The sequence below is a fragment of the Meleagris gallopavo genome, chromosome 5 (genome assembly GCF_905368555.1).
Source record: "Meleagris gallopavo chromosome 5, MGAL_WU_HG_1.1, whole genome shotgun sequence".
NCBI lineage: Eukaryota > Metazoa > Chordata > Aves > Galliformes > Phasianidae > Meleagris > Meleagris gallopavo.
In genome coordinates, this window is record NC_139408.1 from 5,593,021 (window position 1) to 5,620,138 (window position 27,118).

The 27,118-nt window shown below is 44.8% G+C and overlaps 2 protein-coding genes across 5 annotated transcripts in view; one reads left to right on the forward strand and one right to left on the reverse strand.

Annotated features, from left to right (window-relative positions):
• INAFM2 (InaF motif containing 2) lies at positions 1 to 878 on the reverse strand. The gene has a single exon (XM_085223984.1). The coding sequence runs from the start codon at positions 716 to 718 to the stop codon at positions 308 to 310; it is 411 nt and encodes a 136-aa protein (XP_085080110.1). The 5' UTR covers positions 719 to 878; the 3' UTR covers positions 1 to 307.
• Positions 879 to 923: 45 nt separating this feature from the next.
• Positions 924 to 27,118, forward strand: part of PLCB2 (phospholipase C beta 2) — a 48,031-nt gene continuing 21,836 nt past the window's right edge. Inside the window, exons 1-12 of one of the 4 annotated variants that reach the window (XM_085223810.1) lie at positions 924 to 1,086; positions 1,514 to 1,641; positions 9,197 to 9,978; positions 13,100 to 13,177; positions 15,404 to 15,472; positions 21,796 to 21,936; positions 22,127 to 22,206; positions 22,797 to 22,850; positions 24,854 to 24,929; positions 25,514 to 25,614; positions 26,321 to 26,487; positions 26,695 to 26,841. In XM_085223810.1, the coding sequence (XP_085079936.1) occupies positions 9,895 to 9,978; positions 13,100 to 13,177; positions 15,404 to 15,472; positions 21,796 to 21,936; positions 22,127 to 22,206; positions 22,797 to 22,850; positions 24,854 to 24,929; positions 25,514 to 25,614; positions 26,321 to 26,487; positions 26,695 to 26,841 (997 nt within the window). In that variant the 5' untranslated portion in view covers positions 924 to 1,086; positions 1,514 to 1,641; positions 9,197 to 9,894. 4 annotated transcript variants of the gene reach the window in all.

Sequence of the window (27,118 nt, forward strand, 5' to 3'; positions counted from 1 at the left end):
TTTCATACTGGGAAAATATTTTAATATAGTAAACAAGTCGATTTACCTCTCACATGGTTTAAATAAGTTTACGCTCATGGCTAAACAAAATTCGGGACTTAAACAACGGGTTACAGCCTACGGATCGGCATCGCTCCCAGGCAGTCCCACACACCGAGCTCCTCGGATGGACACAGTCCGGCCGCGGTTCGGGGGCGAAGCCGGAGAAGAACGAAGCCACGGAAGCCCACAGGACGAGTCCACAGCGCCGTCACACACAGCCCGTCCCTCCGCTCAGCGTCCGGCGCTGCCCCCCGGGCCTCCACCCTCACGGCGCACTGCGGCCCTCCCCGGCCCCGCGCGGCGCTGGAAGCTCCGTGCCGCCCGTCCCGGCCGGGCTCCCCCTGGGCGGCGGCGTGGGGCCGGGGGGCGGCGGAGCGACGGAGCGCGGCGGCGGAGCGCTGCGGGGCTGCGAGGAGGAGTTGACGGAGGGGCCGGGAAGCGACGGAGGAGAAGCCGAGGAGCCGCCGCCGCCGCCGCCGCCTCCACGCACCGGCTGCCAGATGAGGCTGTAGTAGACGGCGAGGACGATGGCGGCCAGCGAGACGGAGAGCACGTAGGCCAGCACGGTGGCCAGGCGCACCCACTTCTTGTTGGTCTTGGCCGCCATGCGAGCCTTCTTGTCCCCGGTGTAAGTGGCGGGCTTGCCCCGCTCCGCCCCGGCCTCCTTCTCCTTCATGGGGGCCCGGCCCTTGGCCCGCTGCTCCACCGACCCCTCCGTGGTGGCGGGGGCTGCGTGCCGCCGCTCCCCTCAGGACATGCCGTCGCCTCTGCCGCCTCCAGCCGCTACCCGCGCCGCTCCGCCGCGGGGCGGCCTCTGAGCGCCGGCACCGCCCGGGCGCGGTGCGGGGAGGAGGGGGCTGCGCCTGCGCGCTCGGCCGTGTGTCTGTGAGGAAGGGGCGCGCGCCCCTGCCCAAGATGGCGGCTGCGTGCCGCCCAGAGCGCCCTGGGGCCGTTGGGGGTTCTGAGGTGGTTATTGAGGCAGAGAAGAGGTTCAGGGCAGACCTTCTTGCTTCCTACTGCTGCGTGACAGGAGGCTGTGGCGAGGTGGGGTCGGCCTCTTCTCCTGGGTACAGTGATAGGGTGAAAAGCAATGGCCTCAAGTTGCACCAGAGGAGGTTTAGGTTGGATATTAGGAACGATTTCTTCTCAGAAAGAGCAGTGAGGGTCTTTCTGCCCCGGGGGTGGTGGAGCAATCATCCCTGGAGGTGTTCAAGAACTCTTTTTTTTTTCTTTACAGTGTGAGATATTTACTTCGGGGAAGGCTGTAATTGAACCTTTCATCATCGTGTTTACCTCCCATGAATCTTAAGGCAGTCAGATGCACTTGTTAACAAACCTTGTTAACAAGGAGCTGCAGTTCCAAAAGAGGCCAATGGCAGCTGAAGAAATGGCTGTTAACTAGAAGGACCTCAGAGGAAGTGAGTGATTGAGTTTTCAGTCTATTGCAGTGTTTCATTTTTCCCTTTAATAGTAAGATGGATTGGGAGAGAAGGGGAAGACCTCGATGCTTTGTAATATGGTACTTGCAGCTCAGAGGAAGGCTGCTGGATGAAGGAAGAAGGTGGAACAACTTGAACGCAATCACCATTTTTGGCACTGGTAAGGGTAGCAGTGATTTCTCTGCCTGTTCAGGGCTTGTGGACCTTAATGAAAACATGGTAGCATGAAAGAATTGCATCTGGCAGCCTGATAAGGTATGCAGGAATTCACACTTCAACATGCATTTTTCTTCTTTCCATTCCTGATAAAAGGCATTCTAGGAGCTATGAAGAAAATGCTTTTTTTTTTTTTTTAAACATACAGCAGAAGGTAACACTTCTTACAGCTAACATTTTTTATTGTTTTACAATAAAATACATATTTATTGCAATGTTTAACTTTAAACCTTTATTAAACTGCAGCTAACGGCATGTTCCATCTTCCTGAAGTGTTTTAATTTTCATGAAACGGCACTGTAACCCAGTGTATCTAGGAAACATTCTTTACCTGGGCATCATAACTCTTCTACAGGCCCCTTATCTTTCTTGTATTGATTAATTATACTTAGATGTATTCCTCTGGTTGAAAACAAATTTCATACACCTGAATAACATGAGCTGATGGCATCCTGCTGACACCACTTTCCTGAGCCATGAAAATGCACCTTGTTGCATTCTGTAGACTCTATAAGTATATATATGTCTGGCTATGTATGATTGAACATGCCATATATTGCTTCTTAGATTTTCAGCTTGTACTTAATCTAACCTCTAAATTGCTGGTCTCTGCTCTCATTCTAGCTGGCTGTTTCTGCTATGGAGTGCTGCAAAGACAGCTCCTTTATAGCACAGAGCTGTTCTGTGTTCGTTCACAGCTCTTTCTCAATTGATCTGTGTAAAAATCAGTTCATTCCAAACCTTTTGGCTAGCTTTGATCTCCTCTGGTGTTGCCACTAATGCAATTTATCATTGCCTCTGATGAAAGGCTGATGAATTAACTCCCACAAATCTTTCCCCTTTATTCTTTGTTAGTTTCAGTCCTGGAGTTTTTGGAGGGAGGATTAACATCTACAGGCTCTGGCAGTTTTTGCTTGATACTTGTTTAGTTCATAATTACCATTTTGCATTTTAAGTCTCTCCTCGGAGGCACTGTTTGGATGCTTTATTGTTTAAGTCTCTCATCATGTATAGAAGTTGGAAGACAAAAAATAGAGTTGGTGTTGCTAGGTAATAGTAAAGTATGTTGATTTTGATAAAGATATTTAAGATAGAACAGACTGATACAGAAAACAAAGGCACAAAAGGTAACAATGAGTTGGTAAACTCATGAGCAGTTACAGCTGTATGCTTTAATCCTGTGTCCCCAAGCTCAGATCCCCCTCTCCTGAGAAGAAAACAAATCCTTCCAAATCTGTCCAAATGATTGTGGCTCTTTCACTGGTGTTACTTTTCTTTTTTTTCCCCCTCTGCTCACCACAACTCAGCTTTTTCAATCTAATAGCTTTCCTTTTCTATCAATGGAGATTTTGGCAGATAGAGTTTGCCAAGGATGTGCAGTGCAGCTGTGGAAGCAGCCTCAGCAAAGGCATTGCGTGCTGTGGTTGGGACCCACAACCATTGTTATCACTTTAACATGTTCAATTCCAGAGCAGATAAAACTGCTTCAGCTAGCAGATGTGACAATTGATCATTCAGCATGAGTTTTTCTTCCTTGCTTTCCAAACACTTTTGCTCATTCCACTCTGTGATTACAGGTATGTAGTTGTCTTTACAATTAATGAATATACCAATGTTATGGTATAGCAGTGTATAATTAACGAATATACAGATGTTAAGGTATAACAGAGAGCTTGGCTTTGATGTTATCACACCAAAGCAGGAGACAGAAATGATAGGTACACTCACCTGTAACCCGGGCTTACAAGGGAAACTCCGATGAAGTGGATCTCCAGAAGAGATCCTTCCTCACTGGCAGTCAGCTCTTAAATGGGTCTAGGAGAGATGGAGTCAGGCTCCACCCCTTCCAGCAGCACAGGTGAATTGCCTTCACCTGTGCTCCTATGGCTGACTCATTGCTCGCCTCAGGTGATCAATCAGAGGTTCAGGCCGTGATTCAGCAGCCCCATACAATTGTCCTAAAGTTGAACTGTGTAGTTCTTTAGATTTTACCTTGAAACTAATGTCTTCACTTCCCCCATTGCATTTATTCTTTACTTATTTAGGCTGTGGTGTACCTCTTGACTGCACAGAAGACTTTGCCTTTGTAAAAGGCAGCAATTCCCCCATCACATTAAAGAAATTCACTGCCAAGCTCCATTTGCCTTTGCTCTTATTAAGATGAGAGACAGCACACGTTGGTGAAGTACCAAGTCTTGTTGATTTTTGTTGTAGTTAAGCTTTTCTTTTGACTGTGAACAGATGGGTGTGAACTTCTCTCCAGGTCCTCTTATTCAAGAGCAGGCAACTGCTAGGTGTGTGCCTTCTGTTCCTAAACTTAGCTCCTTGCTAATTAAATGCTTTAAAGGCAAATGGGAGCCAGGAAGCCAGGGCTGAAATAATGATATTTTCTTTGTCCCTTGGATTTCAGCAAAAATACCAAGCTGTGCGTAGAATGGTCTCCTGTGATGCAGAAATAGAGCTCTGGGGGCAGAGCACAGAGATTCTTGTGAAGTCAGTGAATGTACCGGACTTCACAATGCTTGTAAATCAATTCCCTCTGAGATTTTTTGCCTCAAGAACACAAAAGGGATTGGAGTTAAAGGCACGTGGTGCACCCTGGCACAGTAGCAGAGAGCTGTGTAGCCCTTGGACTTCTAGCCTTTCTCCCTTGATGGCACAGACACTATACTCTGCAGGGTCTGTCTGACTATAAACTTCTCTGATTTCTCACTTTGCTTGTCTGAGGGTCCTCCAGGAAACTCAGTTACTTCTGAGCTTGCTGCTTACCACCTTCTGCCTGTGTTCAGTTGAAAACCCAGGTGCCGGGACAGATTGTTGAAGATTAGATATTCTACCCACCTGACTGCACAGCATTACTTGAATTCAGCTGCTACCTGTTGCAGTGGGAGGCTTGTTTGCTCTACGAGGGCCCCTGAAGGTTGTAGCTAAATAAACTTGTAGTATTGATTTGTCCATGTTCAGAGTCAGTAAATAGTATCTACTGCTTCAGGACAGAGAAGACTTAATTAAGGGAAGATTATTGGCCTAAGATATCACCTCTGTACAGATCTTGCTTCTGAGAGTAGTGGAACACTAGGATGGATGCCTGGGAGGTTGGTGAGCCTCCATTGCTAATGGAGGCCTCCCAAAGCTCTCTGAACTAATGTCTGTCAGTGCTAATAAATCACAGCTGATCTTGCCTTGGGATGAAGGGCAGGCAGGATGGCTTCCCACAGTCCCATTGTTCCTCAGCTCTTGGTTTAACAGTTCTTCTGCCTTTCCTTCTTGTGCTCAGTCGTTAGGAGGCTGTTGGATGTGACAACCTGTGAACAGTCAGCTTTCTCTATGAGGTGTGCATCTGAGTTGCTGCATTTATGCCAAATTGTTTAAAGCTAAAAATCATAATTTGCTACCACAACACTATATAATCCCTTTTTTGAACTCTGACTCTGTTTTGGGGGGTGGTGGTGGTTTTTTTTTTCTTCAGTCTATCCCTCCAGCATGTGACTTTTGCAGGTAGGTTATAGACTTTTTATTGGTTGTAAGGATGTAGTTTATTTATAGAGTCCTTGGTGACATCTGTGAGCATGGAGGGGAGAGAGAGACAATGTCTCCTAAAGTTCAAAGGGCAGAATAGATGTGTTTAAATCCATCTCTTTCTTAGCAGAAGTTCTTGGGCAAATACTTTGCTAGGCTAGCCTTCTGTCCTTGACAAAACAGATCTTTGAGGCTCTGCTATCCACTGTTTTAAACAAAGTAAGCCTTATTTTACACTGTTGCTCCCATCTCCCATTTGAAATCTATAGGATCCAAGTTTGTTCCCCTCTAGCATCTTTCTATCAGAGTTCAAACTTCAGAGTTTGTTCTGTCTTATGTGGGAAGGTGCTGTCTCTCTCATTAGTCCACTAACAGATTTGGTGGGGAAAGCTGGGGATGTTCTTTTAATTCCTTCACCTTCTGATGTAGCTGTAGTAATTGAAGTTTGCGCAACCCACTATCTTGCATTCACTTGGAAGGGTGATCTACGGAGGTTATAGAATGTGAGTAGGTAAGAATTTGAGATGAGAGAGCGAGATCTGGTTTTGCTCAGGATAGAGGCCCTGGGCAGAAAGTTCCTGGTAACTCAGGACAGTGATGCATCGGTGGCTCCATCCTTGCGTCATCAAAAAATTAGAAATAAATAAATAAAATTAAAAGCTCTTTAGGTGTGAAGCTGTCTGTGTAGGAATCTACAGCCACAAATCAGTGCTTCCTTTTTCAAGAAGGGAAGGCGTGTGTGTATGTGTACACCCAACACAGATGCAACATCTGAACACAGTTCTTAGGGCTGTATTTTGAAAATAACCACCACTTTTCAAGCAATAGAACAGCGCTTATCAGCCATGTAAACTCACCATTCCCCTTTTCCTCTGATTTTCATGGTTTGTCTGAAGAAGTTGAGCTTTTCCACTTTTGTGTGGAGAATCGTCGTAGTGTCATAGAACAGTTTGGGTTGGAGGGAACCTTGAAGATCATCTAGTTCAAATTCCCTGGTGTGAGCAGGATAGCCAACTACTGTATCAAGCACATGACCAACCGCTGGGGATCGGGCATCCGTAACTTCTCTGGGCAACTAGTTTCAGTGCCTCACTACCCTCTGAGTGAAAAATGTCACCGTAACATCTATTCCAGGCTGAACAAGCTTAGCTCCCTTAGCTTTTCTTCACAGGACAGGTGCTCCAGCCATCTGAGCTTCTTCATGGCCTCCTCTGAACCCTCTCCAAAAGCTCCATGTCTTTCCTGTGTTGGGAGCCCCACACCTGGACACATTACTCCAGATGGGGCCTCATGAGGGCAGAGTAGTTGGGGACAATCACCTCCCTCACCCTGCTGATCACCCCTGTGTTGATTCACTTGGCCTGTTGGGCTGCAGACGCACACTGATGGCTCATGTCAAGCTTTTTGTCCACTAGGACCCCCAGGTCCTCTGTAGGGCTACTCTCAAGTACTTCTCCCAGTCTATATGCATATCTGTGTATCTTAAACCCAAGCGTAGCACATTTCACTTGGTCTTGTTGAACTTCACTAGGTTCACATGAGCCCACCTCTCAATCTTGTCTAGGTCCCTTTGGATGGCTACCCTTCTTTCTGTTATATCTGCTGCACCACTCAACTTGGTGTCATCAGAAGACTTGCTGAGAGTATACTCAATCCCACTGTCTGTGTTGCTGATTGGCTGTGATCCTAAGGGTGTCCTTAATGCTTTCAGGATTCTTGGGGCTCAGAATACAAAGTGGAAAAGGGGATAATAAGAGGAATTTAGTTTTGCTTACCTGTGAGTTCATTACTGATGTTTGAAGGCACCACTGAAGGCTCTGTGTGCAATATCATAGCTTCTTCGCTAGAGGACAGCATTACACATTGCAATATGTAATTTTAATGGGACAGTGCTGGAAAAAATTTCTTACATGTTTCAGGAGTGGGTGAGCTGGAAATAGGTTGGGATTGAGGAGTAATGTGCTAGAACTCAGGAGCCATCCAGTTAAGGTGGTTCCTATGTAGCATGACTTAAAATCACCATCTACGAATCTTACCATGTTGAATCAGCAGTGGGTGTTGCAGGCTATCTTGTCTCTCTATGTGCTTTGGGATTTAGAGGCAGCTGAATAGGTAGGACAAAGGAGATAAGGGAGGTTCAGGAAGAGGAACTTTATATGTTCAATGTCAAAACTCTTGTAATTGGTGGGATGTACAGTGGATGAAGGTAAAGGATGAAAGCCAAGGAGATGCAGTGGATGTGGGATGGCTGCAGACCAGGTGATGAGTCTTGCAGGAGAAAAATAGTGAAAGGCAGTCAAAATAGAAGCTGCTCAAAGTGCTGTTGCTTCTGCCTGTTTTGATATCAGAGCTTTCAGCAGAGGGCAGGACTGTTTCATTCTATCACTGTTCCATCAGCTTTCTCTTCGTGAGAGACACAGAAGCTCTGACACAGAGCAAGGAGTGTGAAATGAGAGATAAGGAGGTTATGTGAGGCTATGCAAAAGGAAGCAAGCTGCAGCCAAAGTGATCCTCTTTATGCAGCCAGAGGTGTTGGAAGTTATCACTGCAGTGCCAAGCAGCCTCTGAGAACAACTGCTGGCTTGGTAGTTTCTTCACATTTTTTGTATTATTTTATTCTTTAGAGAAAGCTGACAGTGTTGGGAAGATACAGCCGTTAATTACACAGGTCTGAGAGAACTCAGGAGGGAAGCAGAGATTCCCACGAAGCAGATGTTGCTTGTAAAGCAACAGTGACATTTGTACTAAATACAGGATGGCCACTGGAATCAGGAGCTGTGACAGAAGGGATCAACTGAGAGTAGCTACAGTTTCCACTCCTCACTGCAGCTTACTGTGGCCTTCCTCTATACATACCTAGGCCTCACGATCTGTTCTAAGCTGCTCGCAAGAACAGAGAACAAAACCACTCAGCAGTGTGTGGGTTGTTTCACTGACATTTATGCCAAGTCACATGCTATTGGTGGTGTGCCTGAGCTCCTCCATCTCAGCCTTTAGGACCTGGTCAGCCACTGTAATCTGCTTGGCTTGGGAGTAATAGAGTCCAAGCAGGCAGCTCCTGATTATGCTGGTGTGGGACTGAAGCACCCCACTGTATTCCCAGCACATGCAACTTGGACACACAGCTTAGGTTATGAGACTGGAGGTGATACATGCCCATGTTCCAGTCTCAGCCATGACACTGAGCAACCGTCTTGCAAAGTATGCTGGTAAATGCAGAAAACTCAATAGTAGCTGGCAGTGTAAAAGCTTTCTTATTTGCTTTTTCTTAGGCAGATAAATTCTTGAAAGAAAAGAGATGTGCTCAGTATTCTGTTCCTGCAGTATGATTCTGTCTGGCAGTTGCTGCCATCTTTGATTTTTTTTTAAAGCAAAAGCACTTCTTACAGGTCCATTTAATCTCCCTCCGGTTAACCTCTCCTTCCTCTTGCCACTGACAATTGAAAATGTTAGGATTCCCTCAGACAGCCTGGGCAAGGACAGCTGATCTGCCTTCCACTGGCCTTACAGATGTAGGTAAGGTGGAGGTGAGAGGGAAACCCCACCATGCAGCAGGCTCCCTTTTTGCGAGTTCTTCATCTGCCCTTCTCAGAGAATATTTTTTTACAGCCTCTTGGTCTTTACTAACAATAGCAAGTGCCACACCTGGACTTTCATAGAAGGATTAAATCTTACCGTGAGTATGGAAATCCTATAGTAGCAAGTGCAGCACAATTATCTCCACTTCTAATTAGTTGTGGGGCTGTACCTTTTTGACTTAAATTAAGTTTGCCCATCTCACCATCTCTCCTGGTTACCTCTGCCAGCAGAAGATCCTTTTCTCCTTTGCTGTCCACATGTTGTTCCTTTGATCCATGTGCAGGAGCAGGATCTTGCTTTGCATTGTTTGTTATATTAACCATCTGTTCTACTGTCCGTCACGTCCCTGCAGCTTCACTGGTATAATCCTCATTTGCATCTCCCCTGTTCTGTATTCCTAGGAGTCTGCAGTAGACCCAGCATGACTTTGCAGATCCTGGGTGCTCTCATGGATGTTTCATTTCATCTGTCTGAAATTTCCATCTGCCCTGCTGCTCTGTCTCACTTGGAGGTCAGCATTCAGAAGAAACCTGTGAGACAAAGGAAAAAAGTTCAGCTGGACCCCACAAACTGAGTCGTCTGTGTGATATTTGGCCCAGTTGCATGAAGGGGGCAGTCTGCTTGTAGCCAAACCCCACTGCTCTGTAACCACATCTGCTAAAATAGCTTTGAGCGTCGGCTGGCAATGCCTGCACTTTGTCAAAGAAAACATTTAAGGAAGTTCCCCTGCGGAAGTGCTCTGAACAGCGCGCTTTGCAACGGAGCTCTGAGGAGCAGATCCCTCCTGGAGGGGACAGAGTGTGTGCATGTGTGACCACACCGGCATCTCCACTCGTCGCAAGCTTTCCCTCCAGGTGACCTCGTGCCTGTTTGGAGAGCTGTTGATTTACAATGCAGATTCATCTGTCCTCGCCTGTTTGTTGTTGCCTCTCCTGAATTTGACTGGGACATAAGAGGCTGTTTGCTCTCTGATGCCAACACTGGCGATGGCAGAGAGCCCTGCCATGTGAGAGGCAGAGATAGAGGAGAGGGGGTGAAGGAGGAGTAAACTGTGTGACTCCTATTGCTTCTGGTAGCTGAGGAGCACATCTACAGGACAATGTCAATGCTTACTCCTGTCCTGCAGCCCCCAGAGGTGAAGGAGTATCTGTCCAGGGGCGAGCGCTTCATCAAATGGGACGATGTGAGTACTGAGACTTTGCATGGCTGGGGTGTATGCATGGTGACAGTGTTTTGGTCAGGTTTGCAGGGAGGCTGGGAGTGCATGGGGAATGGGGCACTGATTGCTGCTTCTCTGTGTAAAACCAGACCTTGGGAAGGCAGTCAGTGCTGGGACCCTCCCTGGGCTGAGAGGCACGCATTGCATTCAGATGTATCTTGGGGAGTATAGGGTAGGATTTACTCGCTGCGTGGACTCTCCATGCTTTGCAGATGGGAGGAAATCAGGCTCCAATTTGCTTCCTCTTACTGCCCTGCTTCTGGAGTTGATGGGGGTAAGCCTTGTCCTGACTTGTGGGTCTGTGAGCTACCAAACGCACAGCAGCCAAGCAGTGAGCATTCTGTGCAAAGCTGCCTTCCAGCTCCATGTCCTCTTGTGTCTTCAAAATATCTGGTGAGTGGGCTGAGTTTGCCTTTGAGGGGAAGAGAGCGTGGATCAGCAGAAAAGTAGGGGTTAACTTGAGTATAATAGTTCCCCTCCTCACTTTCTGAGAAGGCAAGAAAGTATTTCTGTTAATATCCGGGCACAGTGATGGCTGCTGCCCATCCGTCCTGTTTGGAGTTTGGTCTGTGTACTGTTGAGCATGCAGATAGGAAAGGCTCTTCCAACCACTCAGAGATATGAGAAGGCAATGCAGTGCACTGCTGACAGAACGGCTGAGTGCTAAGGAATATAGGTTGGAATACCACCGTGCAGTTATTCCGCTAGTTCTGCAGGAAGATGATACCAAACTTTGATAGAAAGAGCAACCTTCCCTTCCCTTTCCATTCTTCCCAGCAGGGCAATTGCCTGCAGAATGTGCCTGTGGCTTCCTTAAGATTGGTCAGTTTCTGAGAATAACAGAGGCCAAAGTTGCCTACACGAAAGCTTAGCATTTTCAGATATTAAATCATAGAATGGCCTGTGTTGAAAAGGACCACAATGGTCATCTCGTGTGACCAAACTGCCACTGATTTTCTGTGCTCAGTCTGAGGAGAGGCCACTTTCCAAAAGCTTGAAGCTGCTAAGTACTTCCCTGAGAATTTCTGGGATATTCAAGTTTCCGTGAAACCCAAAGCGAGTTGAGTTGGACTCCCAACACCCACTAAGGATTTATGGTTGGAGTGAGTGCACTCAAGTCTTGTGTGCATTTTTGCTCAGGATTTACAAGACTGAATTTCCTGGAAAGGCTTCTTCTAACTATTTGCTAAGTTTACAGACTTGATCTCCAACAATAACGAAAGCCTTCACAAATGCTGGTCACATTGCACCATCTTATCTTGCTTTCCTGCAGTTACAGTAGGCTGCAAAAGAAAGTGGAAAAAGCTCCAGCCTGTCAGTTTGCTGATGGAGGGTGAGGATGAAAGCAGCTCTTCAGAGGTCATGGTGCCGGCAGTTTTTTGTCTGACTCTTTGAAGGGACCTGCCTGTGCTGTTGTTAACAGACTTGGCCTCTTTCTGCAGTAGCTGAGGAAAAGGAATGGAAGTAGATCAGTTTGGCTTCCTACAGCACTGTAGCTTGGGCCTGCACTGTAGTTTTCACTGTATCCAACAATTTCTTGAGTAAAGAAAAAACACCTTCCATTTGTAATGTCTTCTCCAGAAGAGAGTGTGGTAGGGTCCAGGCTAGGCTGGATTGTTCTGACCTGTCTTACTAGGCTAGCTCCCAACATTTTGGGCTATGAAGCAACTCTGTGGTGCTTTGCTTAGCATCTGGCAAGCTGAGGCTGCCAACTAAACTAGGGAGATTAACTCTTACTATATGATGCTTTCAAGTACCAGCTTGGGAACCTTTTCAAAACCTCAGGTAGTCCAGGATGGAATAGTTGACCTCTTAAATGGGGCAGATGTGAATGGATTTGGATGTGTGCTGATGCTTAACGCTCTAAGTACAGGCAAGGATGATTTCTGTGAGATTATGGAATCTCATGCCAGGCCACATTACAGAACAGCACTTGCTTTCTGTCCTAGAATTGAACTCCACAACATGAGCAGCAACCACTTCAGCTGCCAGACCATCTTCTATGGAATTCACCATCTCCTCTGTTGCCAAGGAGCCAACCCACAGCAGAGTATAGCTGAGCCCCACAGCTATCGTTGTCCCCGATCAGGAGGGCAGCTGTCCTTATTGTGGCCTCACCTCACCTTCAAGAAAGCTGCTTCACAAGAGATGAGATTTATCTAGAAACAAGACAGAATATTCAGTAGTAGTATTACAGTGTCTGTTTTACTCTTTGTGGCATGGAAGAACCCAAGGCAAAATGACAAATACACTTTCCAGATTCCATTACTGCTTTCATCTCAGTAGCTGAGTATTTCAACTTCCTGAAGTCAATTTGAAGCCTTCTTAGAAATGGCTGATAGGCCTTGTGATTCTATCATCTGTGGCTCCAGAGGTCAAGTGCAGTCAGAAGCCTGCTAGGGTGAATGAGCAGCTGGGCCAGGGCCCAAGCAGGGTCACCAAGTATGCTCTATCGTTGTTTCCAAAGAGCTTGTGATAATTCATCTCTCAGCTTGCATGCAAGATGGGAATGGATGTTGTGCTGGGAATGTCTGTGAAGTTGTCTTTTTTTTTTTTTTTTTAATAGTCCACTTAGAGCTAATGCATGGAATTTAAGAAATCCCTCCTGAAGTACATTCATCTGTTATATTGAACTCTTCTTGACTAAAACCTGCGGACTGCAAAGAGAGTCACGATGGCTAGCACATCTAGGTGGTGTCTCTTCTTGGCCTTGCTCTTTCTGGATCTCAGAAGGAAGCAGGTGCCTTGAAGGCAAGGCAGTTCAAGTGGAACAGTCACATCTACAAGGACTTTCTCCCCTACTGACTGTATAGAAATGTTCAGAAGAGTTGCTTTAGCTAAATGCATAGGGTTAGGCGAGACCTACGCTTCAGGAGGGATTAGGTTTTGTAGCTTCACACTGTTTCTCTGGAGATATACTGAAATTACTGATTCATTTCCATAAATCAGATGGTGGTTCACCTTTTGGCTCTGTGTTTTAATGAAGAACCTTGTATGACTGAAGGAGTCTATCATGGGATATGAGGTGCTAAACTTTGCTTGTGGTTTGTTGGTTTTTTTTGTTTTGTTTTTTTTGATGTGTTAGGAAACAGCAAGTGCTTCTCCTGTGATTCTTCGGGTGGATCCAAAGGGCTTTTATTTATACTGGACGTATCAGAACAAGGTAAGTGTTAAGATTGCACAGGTCAGTCACCAAACAGTTGATTCAGGATTGTGCAAAATTAAAACACAGGATGACACAGAAAGGAATTGCACTGATATGTCTATTATGCAGCTTGCTAAAGGATTCTCCAAACCAGCGCAGTGGTGCAGTTAGAATAAAAATAGCTATAAATGTACAGTTAAATGTATGCATCGTCAGCTAACATATGCCTTCTATGTCGTCTGTAGTGTGATTAACTCACCTGCTAGGGATTTTTTTTTTTTCTTTTAAAGAATGAAGATAGTGATATAGAGGCTACATCAGGTCTGGAGAGTGATTTGTACTCCTCCAGGACCAAGATGGTTTGCACTGTGGTGATGGAGGTAAAGCACAAGGGTGAGAGCTGCCAGAGGGGAGTGAGATGCCACACACTTAGGAAGGAGAACTGAGTTCCTTGCTGCTGGGTAGCAACAAGGGGTGGAGGGATCTGGCTTGTCAGGAGGTGGAAGGCTGGGTTTACTTCTGCTTTCCAGAGCAGAGCTGTGGTTCAGCTCTACTTCCTCCTTGTGACCTACATGCTGAAGAAGCATGGTAGATAAAGAGACAGAACCAGTACTCCTCAGCAGCCTGGCCAGGCAACTTGATGTGATTTGGTGAGCTCTGAATTCTCAGAAGATTGGCAGCTTGAGCTAAGCACTAATGGCAGGTTGAGCAAGGCGCTGGCACACAGCTGCAGCATCTGAGAGTAGTGTTGCAACTCTGGAGACTGTGACATCCCTGCCGAAGGCGTGCTGGTCTTTTCCCTCTCTGTCACTCATTCTCCCTTTCAAGGATTGCTCACTCCTGGTGGTAGAAATTAAGCTGTAAGGGTTCAGCCAGACAGCAGGAAGAAGTGATATCACTGAATGATGCACCAAACAATGGGGCAAGGGGCTGTTGTCACTCATCAAAAATGCATATTTCACGGGGCTAGTGCTGGGAGGGATTACTTGGTTACTTGGGAAAGGGGCTGCAATGAGGAAGTCAAGACATGCCACAGCTTGAGGAAAGCCAGACAGAGGCGTCTCATCTTCCTGGAAAATGCCATTGGTGATCACCTAAAATGAACAGATTTGAGAGCTGCAGTAGAGCAACAGCCCACCTTGCATCCTTGGGCAAGCATTTGTCTGGCCTTTTCCCCCTCTTGTGCATAAGGTAGGCGGAGACTCAAAAAGGAGAGAGATTAAGAATAACATTTTCGTTCTGCTTGACAATAAAGTGGGGATACAGCCAGAAGACATGGTATCCACATTGTTCTTTATTGTGATCTTGGAAAATATCTACTACGAGTATAATTTGTTCTCCAGACCTGCAGTGAGCAGGCAAATTAGTAACAGAGGAAGGAAATTCAGGTTGGATATTAAAAGAACAAACAAAACAGACACAACAACTAGCCAGCATTAGGGACAGTGAGGACATGGAGAGGGCTGCCTAAGGAACCTCATGGAGTGTCCTCCATGGGAATTGCTTCCGAAGGTCTTCTGGTACAGGAGTGAAAGAATGTAGTGTAGGACAGACAACATGTGTCAGATCTTTGCATGTGCTTTTTTTCCACTACCCTTCTCCATAAATTTAACTAAATGGTACAAAGTAGGATGAGCACACAGCTGACACCAGCTCCGTGCTACTCCTCTGCAATGCTTGCTGAGAACTTCATGTTCTACCGCAGCTCTGTGTAGATTCTTCATTTTCAAGATCATGCTCTCTCTGCTTCATTGGGTTTTATTTACCCAGCTCTAGTTCAGCATCCTCATCCTGCCAGTTTGTAGCCTGAGGTGAAGGTGCAGGTGCAGTGGTGTTCTTGTTCCCTGCTTGGGCAAAAATACTGTCTTAGGTTCTCCCATTCCCGTTGTTTCTGCCTGGATGTCTGGACCAGCTCAACTCTGCTGTGGCTGTTTAGAGCCAAATCTGAAGCTCGGAGTGTGATCAAGATGGAGGAGAGCTGGGTGGAGAGGAGCCGTGCTCATCTCAGTAAACTACAGCAGGTTTCTGGCTTCAACCTGAAAATGATGGTGCTGCAGAAGCAGCATCACCTCTGCACTAACTAGCCTGCCAGCTCATTTTCCCCTGCCTGCCTTGTTTCTGGGGAGTGAGTTTTCCCCAGTGATGGGTGCTGGTTCAGACCTGCTTTGCAGCTTCTAAGGCTCTGGGAAGGTTTCAATTTTCTCCTTTCTTTTCGTCATCATCCTTGTCCTTATTCTCTTGTAGGAGATGGAAATTCTGGATATAACCAGCATCCGAGATACCCGAGTAGGGCGATTTGCCAAAATCCCCAAGGTGAGTGTGTGCTTCGTTGTGCCAGTTCATAGGGGGATGGAAAAGCTGCCCATGACTTTGACACAAGCTGAGGCAGTTTAGCCTGACCTTATGTTACAACCTTGTCTGTTCACATCAGAATTATGTAAGTATAGACAAACTACTACTCTTGTCCCTGAACTCCCCAGCAGTTCTCTGTGCACCTAACAGACTCTTACAGACTGATATATATGAGCTTGTTGAAAAGAAAGCTTGAGGAAAACAACAATTCAGCTTTCAGGTGCATGCCAAAAGAGTGATTTTCTGCTGTGCACAACAAAGCTCTCTCCTGTGCCATGCATCTGGCTGGCTTTAATCTGGGGCTGTACTGGGGGGTCCTGCAGTGGACTTGTGATGATTCTGTGTTGAGTCATGAAAGCTGCTCTTTTACAAAGATGCACAAGTTGGGTCAAGGCAGCTACAAACCTGGAGTTACAGAGTGAGTCCAATGCAGCATGTGGTGTTCTTTTCCTTTAAAGGGAAGAAAATGTAATATGGCAAAAGTTGCTGTTTTTTCAAATAGTTTTCAGTCGCCTGATTGCAGGGCCTTTGTTTTTTGTTTCAGTTATAGTTGAAGCTTCCTGCAGCACTGTTGCCCTTGTTAGGACTTCTTCTGGGCCTGATTTTTGTTTGTTTTGAACTTTTCTGTGTATGAAAAAGACAAGCAGAAAATGGAAGCTGGAATGTGAAAGGGAAACAAAAAAGTAAAGATAATGGTTCTGTGTGGTAATGTAGATGATTCTCAGTCTAATGTGAAAGAAGATTTTGCAATCCATACTGAGAGACTTGAGCAGCCTCTTTGCGTAAGAAGTATGGGTGTTTTCCTAATACCTCTCTAAAAATGTCTAATCAGAGCTCCCTAGGGCTGGTGCTTCTCGAAAGAATGTAAAGAGATGGCTGATAAAAGTACAGCAGAGCTGAAGAGCAGTACCTGTTCTCTCACAATTCTGAAAAATCTTAATTCCTTCTGATAAACTTTCTTCTCAGAAAATCATTAGAGCTAAACACATTTGAGTTCTAAACACGCCTACAGTTTTGCCTGCAACTCATTTTGTGGGAATAATGCCTGGAAAAAAAGCTATCAGGACTTTTTGTTGTTGTTTGAGAGAGAGAATCAAATGTTTGGAGCTAATAGAGCAGAGTACTGCACTCAGAGTAGAGCTTGCTATGGAAAAGACCTACCTAAAGGAGAGACCTGAGGTACTGTTTTCTAGGGCCATAAACTCAAGGAATAAACTGTTTACAAAACAAATTCAACTTTGTAGATTAGAAGTTAGCAGTGGAAGCACTGAGGCTATAGGTGGGTGTCTATTTGGCAGCAGCAGCCAAGCAAGAGAGTAACTTAGAGCTCAGTAAGTATTTAAGGAAGACTTGTTGCAGACTACCAGGAAAAACATGGCAGTCCAAGTATCAGTGTTGCCTCTAGACAGAGGAATAAGAAATGAGAAATGTAGAAAAGAGCATGACCAATAAGGGCATGAAATGGCTGCTGTAGGAAAAATTTTGGTGGGAGAGCAGACTGCCTACAGACTGGCAAAAAAAAAAAAAAAAAAGCATTGTGGAATGCTACAAAATCAGGATCTGAATGGAGAAGGTGAGCGTGAAGCTGTTGCTCAGTGTTTCTTCCCATGAGAGCTGCGCATCAAGTGGAATTTTCCAAAGGTTCAGCACAAGCAAAAGGAGATGCTGCTGTTTGACTTGTGTCATTACACGGTGGGATGGCTTCCTGCACAAGTCATGGAAATGTATGTGATTTTTAGGTTAGGTCAAAAGAAGGGAATGCCCTTTGAGGATCTTAAATACAAGATAAGACCATGGCTTGGAAGATTGCCGAGCCATAAATTGCTGGAAGCTGCAGAAATGTGTCAGGGATGTATCACTGCAGTTGCCCTTTCTTTTCCAGGCATCTGGGTGGCTCTTTGGTCTGACCTGGTGTGGCTGTTGTGTTCTAGCTGTTTTAATAAGCCAGAGTGCTGGGAATTGGCTACAGTTCATTTAGGACAAAAAAAAAAGAAACAGAGGTCAAGAACTAAGTGATTTATTAAGTATTCTCAATGGGCACAAGTGATGCACGTGGTGATAACCTCTGCTGTGAAAATCCCAAGTGCATTTCAATCTCTGCATCTCATACTCAATATATCAGTCTCTATTTTAATTTCAGGGGATTTTCTGGCCTTTCTGTGATGACATATATAGTAAAGTGCATTAGACTGGCTCCTTATCCACCTTGATGGAAGGACTTGTGTGGGCTCTGAAATGGGTACTGAACCAAAACGATGGGAGAGATGTACCATCTGGGCCTGGCAGCTTCCAGTTCCCATGTGGCTGTGCTGTCCTGGATGCTTCTGCAGAGCACATCGGGAGTCCTCAGCAGTGTGTTCATGTGGCTTTGCTGAGGACAGGATTTGAGAGCACACAGAAATGCAGAAAGTGACAATTTCTTGGCATGAATCACCTTCCACACAGTGCATTCAAGTCTGGTGCATTATTATTATCAGGTATCAATATGAAAATCCAATGAGACAAAGAGGTGGAGGGTGGAAGAATGGAGATATGTGCCATTCTCCTGTGTTGCCCTTGGAGCAAAGACTCTCCACTTGCTTTATTTCCTTTGAGAGCTCCACAAAGTGTTTTGCAGCTTTTTTTTCTTTTTGATGGGAGTTTCTTTTTTTGAGAGCCAGGGCAGGGTGAACTTTGGCACATGTTCAAGAGTAATAAAGATAAGAATTAGCAAGGGCTTCTAACATAAGTGAGACAAGATAAAAAGCTATTGAATGTAGTTCAGCAGCATGCCAAAGCAGATCAAGATGTTATTTACAATGCAATTTTCGTCTTTTTATTTGAGTAACAAAGAACAATAACAGCTGCTCCATTTTGTTTTCTTCTGATGCACCAAGAACCCAGAACACTCGCACAAGCCAATAATTGGTACTACAATATATGATGCTGCAGGCCAGGCTGCTGAATTTTTGCTTCAGCTTGGCTTTTGTTTGGGCATGTCAGCAGGCATGGGCTTTGAAATGAGTCTCATTTTTCACAACAAACAAAACAAACTTGTGTTTTCTCACTGGTGTTCATTATTATGATACAATTTCATTCTTCATACATGTTTTGTTGTTTTTGAACTTAGACATGCAAACTCTGAGGACGCAAAGTCTGGATCTCCCCCTCATCTGTTCCTGTTTGGTTCCAGCAGGCAGAGGGTTATTTGATGCCATGTGAATCTGTGTGCTGCTGCATTCTCCATCTCCTTTAGATAAGGCAGCAGTGACAGCTGAGGGTGCTTAGCTGCATCTTCTCTCGCTTGCCCCTCCAGGATGTTTGGCACAAAGACATGCACTGCCACAGATGTGGTGCTGCTGTCCTAAAGACTGCATGGGGAGCGAGTTTGCTTGTTGTCTTCCAGTATTGCGGTCCAGCACTGCATCATGAAGATACAGAACTGTCATATATGGATATTGCATGCAGCTGGAACAAATCCTGGCTGTCATCTGCTTCAAGTGGAGAAAAGGCTCTTTCCATCTCTTGCATTAAGTTTGGTTCTTTGTGTTTGCATGAGAATTTGCTTTTCTCAGGATTATGAATATGGTTTATACAGATCAGGTTTTTAGGGAAATCAGGAGAGTGGGAAGTGAAATGAAAGTTGATTCTGTATTTCAGCCATTCTGCTGCTGGGTTGCTTTCTGTGTATGTGTTTTTTCTAAGTGGATTTGCTAAGCATATTTCTTTTCCTAATTTGCATGGCTAATACGCTTGCCTATTTTCATGGACTGATGCCTCCTTTTCTGTCCACCTGCAGTGTGGCACTGAGGAATGGCAGTGAAGCTGCAGCACAGGAGAGCAAGTTATTAAAAAGGCAAAACGTGGCATCAGGACAGCATCTGGTCCAACCTCGCCATTGTTGTGCCAACATCACTGCCTTTATCCCAGGAGGGAGATAATCCCTTAGTACAGCAGGCAGCACAAAGTGAGTGAGTGACTTATTTCAGGCTAGGTGGGAAATATGCTGGGAAAATATGACCCAATTTAGATCCCTAAGAAGATCATTCTTTCCTCTCTTTGCCCCTCTCTCTGCTGTAGTTTGCAGACAGAGGTGTTAGGGGGTGTCCTAAACTATGCTGACAACGTGCATCCCATTTAGATAGCTGTATAGGCTAAGGCTGTCCACTTCCTGTTCTGAGGCAGAGGTTGAGCCATTCTGAGGGCTGCATGTGCCCAGCTTTGTCTGCAGGGCACAGTTGGAAGCTCAGAGCCAGCTGGGGACAGATGCTGAGCAGAAGCTGGGAAGCCAAGTGACACCAGATTGCAGAAAAGGAAGGGGCGGGAGGAGCTGCCTTGTAACAAATACAGGAAATGAGAACCACAAGTTCTCTATTGTTTTAGCTTCATAGAATTTACAACACTAGAGGTAGGAAAGCTGAACAAATGCCCCTGGGTTTGCAAGATGAAGTTAAATGTGAAATTAAAATCTAACACACTGCCACTTGAAGTTTAAGCTCCATCAAGTTTGGACTCATTTATCCTTATGGGTCCCTCCCAACTGGGATATTCTATGATTATCAGAGTGTGGTAGGATATGTGGGTGCTGTTGGCTTCTGCAAAGAAGGCTTGCTTGCAGTACAGGAATGAACCACTCTAGAAACTTCAGCTACTAGAAAGTAGTTCTGGATGGCTGACTGCCTTTCCACTTCAATCCCTCCAGATCCTATTGGATTGTTCATATCTCAGTTACCACTGAGAAAAGGTTTTTATGAAGGGAGGGCTGGCATGAATGCCACCTGAAGGTGGTCTTGAATTATAATCCATCTCATTCTTTTTTTTTTTCCTATTTGCTACAGACATGCCCACTTTGCAGATGCTGCAGAAATTTGGAAAAACACAGTGGAAAAAGCTTGCACAGTTTCTCATAAAATATACATGTAGTTTCTGCTGTGAGACACAGCACATGAGGGTTCCTACAGTGAGCTGTTTCAGTTTCAGCTATCACAGTCCAAACGTAAATAGAAAATTCTGTGGCTAAAACAACTGCTTGTGTTTGAATCAAGCAATTAAAAGGAATTAAAATAGTCATGTTTTTTTTTGTTGGCTTTGTCAGTCTAAGAGCAACTTTTATCAATAAAAATGTAGAGGTTGTCTAGTTATAGCAGCTCGATGAGCTGCCCAACTGGAGCTGAGCTGCAGGGCTGATTTGGTGAGTGTTCTACATTTATAGCAAGCCTATGAAGTCATTTAGTTTAAAGCTCTCCTGCTGAGGTTAGAGTGGTATCTGTAACGTGCTAGGCTATTACTGGTGCTATAACTTGTTGAAATGGAGTAACTAAGCCATTTATCTAACATACAGCTTCCAGCTCCAGGTGCGTTTCTGAGTCTGCCCTGCCCTGCTAGCAATTGCTGGTGATGAATTTTGTCCTTAGTTTCTGAAGGAGCAGTGTCTGCCAGTTTGCTTTGATGGATCCTATGTTTCAAGTAATTAATTGCTATGCTTTATGGTAGGCCATGGGAGTGTTGTCCTTCTGTTATAAATAACAACCATCAGTGTAACTCAAGGATACCTTGGCTCAGTTACGCCTTATGTAGGATAGGAATGCATAAAATGCTAAAGAAGTTAAAGGGATTCTATAAATACGTTCATGTGGTGATGAAATCCCAGTATGACTAATCGGATGAGCTTTTCACTTATCAAATCTCTGGTGAGCCATTGCTTGGGACATTGCGATTGCTATGGAAAAAAAAAGACAACAAATTTAGCAACTGACAACAAGAAGAAAATGTCAGTTGGAGAGAGAGAGTGAGCTTCTGACCCCAGCAACCAGGCTTAAGTCTGGTTGGCCTTCTGGGACCCCAAACAGACCTATCTTGTGCTGAGGCAAGCTACTGCAACAGATGTCACACTAATTGAAAAGCCTTTCTTAGCATTTGTGGAAACACAAATGGTTGTCTGTGCTAACTTGGTTTCAAACCCATGCTAATTGGAGGCCAAATGCTCCTCTCTCCGCCTGTCTGCAAGTTGAAGCTGAAGTTTCACATGCAATTTCTTTAATAGTAGTCTCCTATGAGTATTTTTTCAGACCAGAACAGGCTGTTTGTGCAGTTACGTTGGTCACAATGGTTTCTTTCTTGGAGGATCTTGGTGATGCAGGCTACAAAAAAGAAATAGAAAATAAGAAAAGATGAGAAAGATCACATAATTTTGCAACTGTTGAAAAACTCGAGTCCATGTTTGCATTGGGTCCTGTATTTTTTTTTTTTCCAATGCAGTTTGCCTCATTCTCCTTTTCACCCCACTTGTTCTGTTTGTGTTGCAGTGCCAGAAGCTCCGCGAGGTTTTTAACTTGGATTACCCTCACAGCACCTTTCTGCTGAAAACTCTGACGATTGTATCTGGCCCTGACATGGTGGACCTCACTTTCCATAACTTTGTGTCCTACAAGGAGAATGTTGGCAAGGTATGTGAGCCTGAGGACAGAGAAGCACTATGAAGGACAAAGACTTGGCACATTCCAGAGGGAACAGGAAAGGAGTTGTTGGGATTGTAGCCCAGCAGTATCAGCCCAGACTGGTGCCCTGTCTATGCAGTGTACTTGTGCTGTTCCATCAGCTGCCTCCACCTCTGTGTGTGTGTGTGTTTTTTTTCAGAGCTGGGCTGAGGATATTATGGCCATTGTTCAGAATCCTCTCACATACAACGCTTCCCGGTACACCTTCCTAGAGAAAATGTAAGTGGTTTCTGACAAACATTGCTATCTGAAACGCTTGCTTGCTGCCCTTTCTGTCTGTAATGTTCTGCCTGAAAAGGCTTCTTAGCATCCAATTCCTTTGTCAGTCTCCTAAGCAAGTCCTGTGCTAACTCAGGAGCCCTGAGGCACAGGGCAGCAGGTTATCAATGGGCTCTGTGTTGCATGACAACTGACTGCAGCACTTGAGCCTTGGTATTAGATACACACGTGGCACTAGGCAAACTGAAATTCTGAGCTTCAGATATATTCCCCCATCACAGTCACAGTGCTTACCTCAACAAAGTATTGCCTCTTCTTCTTGGTTCTGTAATACTGTTTGGTTTGGCAGCCTGAGATCATCAAGGAGGACTTAGTAATAGAGGATACCATCAACTCACGTCTGTCATATGTTCCAGAGGAATCTTTCTGATATCAAAATAGTTTGCCCATTTCTCCTTCCAAAGAACTGGGAACAGGTTTTAGCTGAGGTTAAGCTTACAGCCTGTGAGACCCTGATTTTCAGTTAACTGTTGGTTTCCTTTCCCAATTGCATTTTCTTTTTTCCTCCTCATCTTGACTTTTTTCCACAGCCTGGTGAAGTTGAAGATGCAGCTGAATGCAGAGGGAAAGATTCCTGTCAGGAAGTGAGTAAGGCTTTTGTTTGTCTTTTATTGTATATTCAGTTAGATGAAAGGCATAGCAGCTGGTAAGAGGATGGTAGCCCTGTGACTTTAGCTGCCTGCTTTTGCTGCACTTAAGGGTAAAAACCATTGCCAAAAAACATTACCTATGAGGTAAAAATCATTCAAGTCATGAGAGTACTCCTGCTGCACCTAAGTTCCTCCCAGTGAAGGGCCTGAGACATAACTTGTGTCTGGAGACTTTCTTTGACCATTTCCTTCATCTACAGCAAGAAATTGTCTTGAGCAGCCATGAATTTCACTTCCTTGCTGTTACCAAATATTCATTAACAAAAACAAGCAACTCTGATAAAATTCTGATTGGGGATTTGTTTTGCAAACATGAGTTGAAGCTGTGTAAGGTGTAGGACTTGTTTGAGCTTTTATAGAAGGAGTTCTGTATGTGGTCCATTTTTGCTTGACAAATCAGCTAGCCTGAAGCAGAAATCTGTTGTTTTATCATAGAATCATAAAATAATTTGAATTGGAAGGGGCCTTTTCTCTTTGTCTCTTTTTTCTCATGTGTGACTACTACAGCTATTCTCCACTGGTGTGAATGAGGGAAACAGCCTTTGAGGACAGACATCTGGGCCAAGGTTAATGCTGGCTCAAATACAGAACAGGAGAGGTTTGCACTTCACTGTTCAAGGACTAGCTTATGCATCAGGGTAGAAACGTCCTGAGAAAAAGCTAAGGCTGCTTTGATAAAGCAGAGACCCCCGTGTGCTTCATGGCATAAATCTAGAATTGGTTCTGTGCCACTCAGCGTCTTCCCTTGTAAAATAACTCCATGGCTGATCCCATCACGCCTCCGTGTTGTTTTGTCGCTCACACAACAACAAAAGGCTGCACTGCAGCATTGAATTTCCCTTTTGAGTGCTTAATTTATCTTTCCTTTTGAGAATAAGGACCTTTGGTGAGTGTACTTGTGGGTATTTGCTGGGAAGTTCTGAACCACCCTGCTCATAGATTTGTGCTGTTATAGCATCATGAGAGCCAAATGCTAATCACCTTAAGAAATGTGGTACTTACCACGTGTTATATAGTGTAACAATTCTAGATTAAGTCTGTGCAGGCTAAATGTGTTCCGGGACAGCTGATTGTTATTCATCAATAAACATTACTTGTTGTTTGTTTCCTAAACCACCAAGCAGCAGGATTTCATTGTCAAAAACCATTATAGACATCATGGGCTTTTAAAAACATATAACTCTTTAATGAATAACTCAAACTAGGGAAAGTGTACTTCAAACTGATCTTGAGAATGCAGGCAAAGTAGCATTACTGCAGAGAAAAAGGTTTGTTCTTTTGGAATAAATCAGAAGAAATGTCTGGTACAGGCTGTAGCTCACTTCAGTGTCCTGGCCTTTCTTGTAGAATAGTAGAAGTGGTTTATATGGTCTAAACCATTACATGCTTAAATTGTCCAGATTAAGAGCCAGATTTATAAAAAATATTCAGCATCTCCAAGTGCAGGTACATGTGAAACTTTCTAATCCTCCATGTCAGGTTTTATTTTTACATTCCACATTTACTTGACTTTCACTTTGGACATTTAAATCCCTTTTGAAGTATAACAAGGATGCTGCAAATTTTGCCTTGCAAAAGGGCTACTTGGGAACAGCATGCAGTGTTTGCATATGTCAGCTACAGCTCCAGTTGAGCCCTTTTCCATCTGCCAACATATTTGGTACTTTTTGTTCCCCTTCTTGACTGTGAGCACCTGTTATTCCAGGAGTGTAATAGAGCTGACATCTAAATTTATCCACAGATGATACCTCATTGTTGCTGATTGGGGTGTTCTGAATCTAGGGATAATTCAGTTATTGCTACTAATCCGTAATACTGCAAAGAGACTGCTTTAAACTGAAGTCTTGACTATATGCATTCTCCCCTGCAGATCGGTACCCAGCTTTCTACATCCTTTTGCATGGTGGTAATGGTTTCTTTTTTCCCTGTCTGCATAGTATTTTTCAGATGTTTCCTGCAGACAGGAAGAGGGTGGAAGCAGCATTAAATGCTTGTCATCTTCCAAAAGGCAAGGTAAGGAGTAACAAGGTAGCCACTAGTTTGGGAATAATCTTCTTGCTTATCCTGACTGTGCTGCCCATGACTTCAAAAACATCAGGGGTCTCTTAAATGGCTTTGAAATCCTATCGTTGTTGTTAGCTGCCTTGCCTAAAGTGCAAGACTGCTAAGATCAGTTCTTACTGTTCATATCACTTGCAGCTCTGTGACTTGCAATGTGTGGCATAGAAAGCAGCTCATTCCCTTCTGTCCATTTCCCCTGCTCTTTGAAGCAAAAGATCTGATGGCACTGCTGCCAACCTTCAGACCACAATCCAGGCCTCTAACAGCTCCTACCAGCTCATCATGCACTTTATATCATCACAAAGGAGCCACTAAGGAACAGTTTAAATAACAGTCCTTTCTGAAATAAGCCATTATAATGCCTCTCCACTCCATCTCCTCTTTCCTAAACACCTTGCTAGGTGTGCCAGTTGCTTATCTGCCTTGTCACAATGAGTGCTGGACTGCAGGCCTGGAGCGTTAACCATTGTGAAAACCATCTGAGTGAAAACCATTGTGGGTTAATGATACTGACCCTGTCTTGCTTTCATTCTCAGAATGATGCCATCAACCCAGAGGACTTCCCTGAGACTGTGTATAAAACTTTCCTCATGAATCTGTGTCCACGGCCTGAGATTGATGAGATATTTACTTCACAGTAAGTTTCCTTCAAGCCACAGAAGAGAACTTAAATCTCTTACGGCAAAAGAAAGGCAAAAAAAGGTGGGGAACAGGGTTGCTGTGCATATTGCTTGGTTGATCACACACCAGCCTGAAAGAACAGGTACCTAAGTCACAAAACATTGCCAGTGCACTTAACACTTTTGCTGATGACCTGAATTAAAAGGATGAGGCCTGAGGCCTCACTGTGCTGCAGGGGCTCTGAATTGTCACTGTCAGAAGCACTATTTTAAGGTTAATCTAGGTGATGGTAATGTGAGACTACTTGTGGTTAGCCCCAAACCAGACCATGCACAGCATAAAACTCAGAGAACTTTGCCATTAGTCAGTGACTTGTTTCCAATTAGCTAAACCTGTGACTTCTTAAGTGGACTTGATTTCATAGGGCAAGTATTCATTATGTTCTGAAATTTAGAGTTTAGATTCAGAGGCTCAAATCATGCTTTGTTCTTCCCTCGTACAACCTCTTAAGAGCAGTGCGTTAGTTAAGAGGAATTTTATAGAGGAGGAAAAAAGACCAGAGTGGGAAGCATCATGTACAGGAAGAAATGTAGATAAAACAATCCTGTGGGCTCAGAGAGCTGTGCATTTATTGCTTACCTGAGGAAGAACCAATGCCTCCATTGTGACGTTTTCTGGCACATGTGCCTTACACTTGCTTTTCTGTAATTCTTTCCCCTTAGCCATTTCAAAGCAAAACCCTACATGACCAAAGAACACTTGGCAAAGTTTATCAACAAGAAGCAGCGAGACTCTCGCCTCAACGACATCCTTTTCCCACCAGCAAAACCTGAGCAGGTGCAGAGCCTGATAGAGAAATATGAGCCCAGCGTCATTAACATCCAGAGAGGTGAGTCTTACTCAGCCCATAGGACTGGTTCTTCTGTCATGTCCCACTATGAAGGTAGCATGAAAATAGCAGAGCATCCCATACCATCTGGCACCCTGGTTTTCCAGGGGAACAACCAGCCTGATGCTCACAAACCTCTGCCTTACTGGGTAGGAGATGCCAGAACCTTTGTGTTTCAGCACCATTGAAGCTTTCTTTTCCATGTAGGGCAGTTGTCTCCGGAGGGAATGGTCTGGTTTCTCTGCGGCCCTGAGAACAACGTGATAGCACTGGACAAATTGGTGCTGTATCAGGACATGACACAGCCACTCTCACACTACTTCATCAATTCGTCGCACAACACTTATTTAACAGGTATGGGCATGTCCAAAACTGCCTGAGCTCCAGCGTGTATCTACCACCACCAGGGATGTATGAATGACCCTGATAATCAGGCAGAGGGCTGTAGTGCATGACACTTCAGAAGAAGAAATGTCACTCTATTGCCTGAAGCATAGAATTGTATTATGGTTGTAAAAGACCTCTAAGATCATCAAATCCAACCATCAATCCATCCCCACTATGCCCACTAACCCGTGTCCCTAAGTGCCATGTCTACGTGTTGACCACCTCCTTGAATAACTCCATGGAC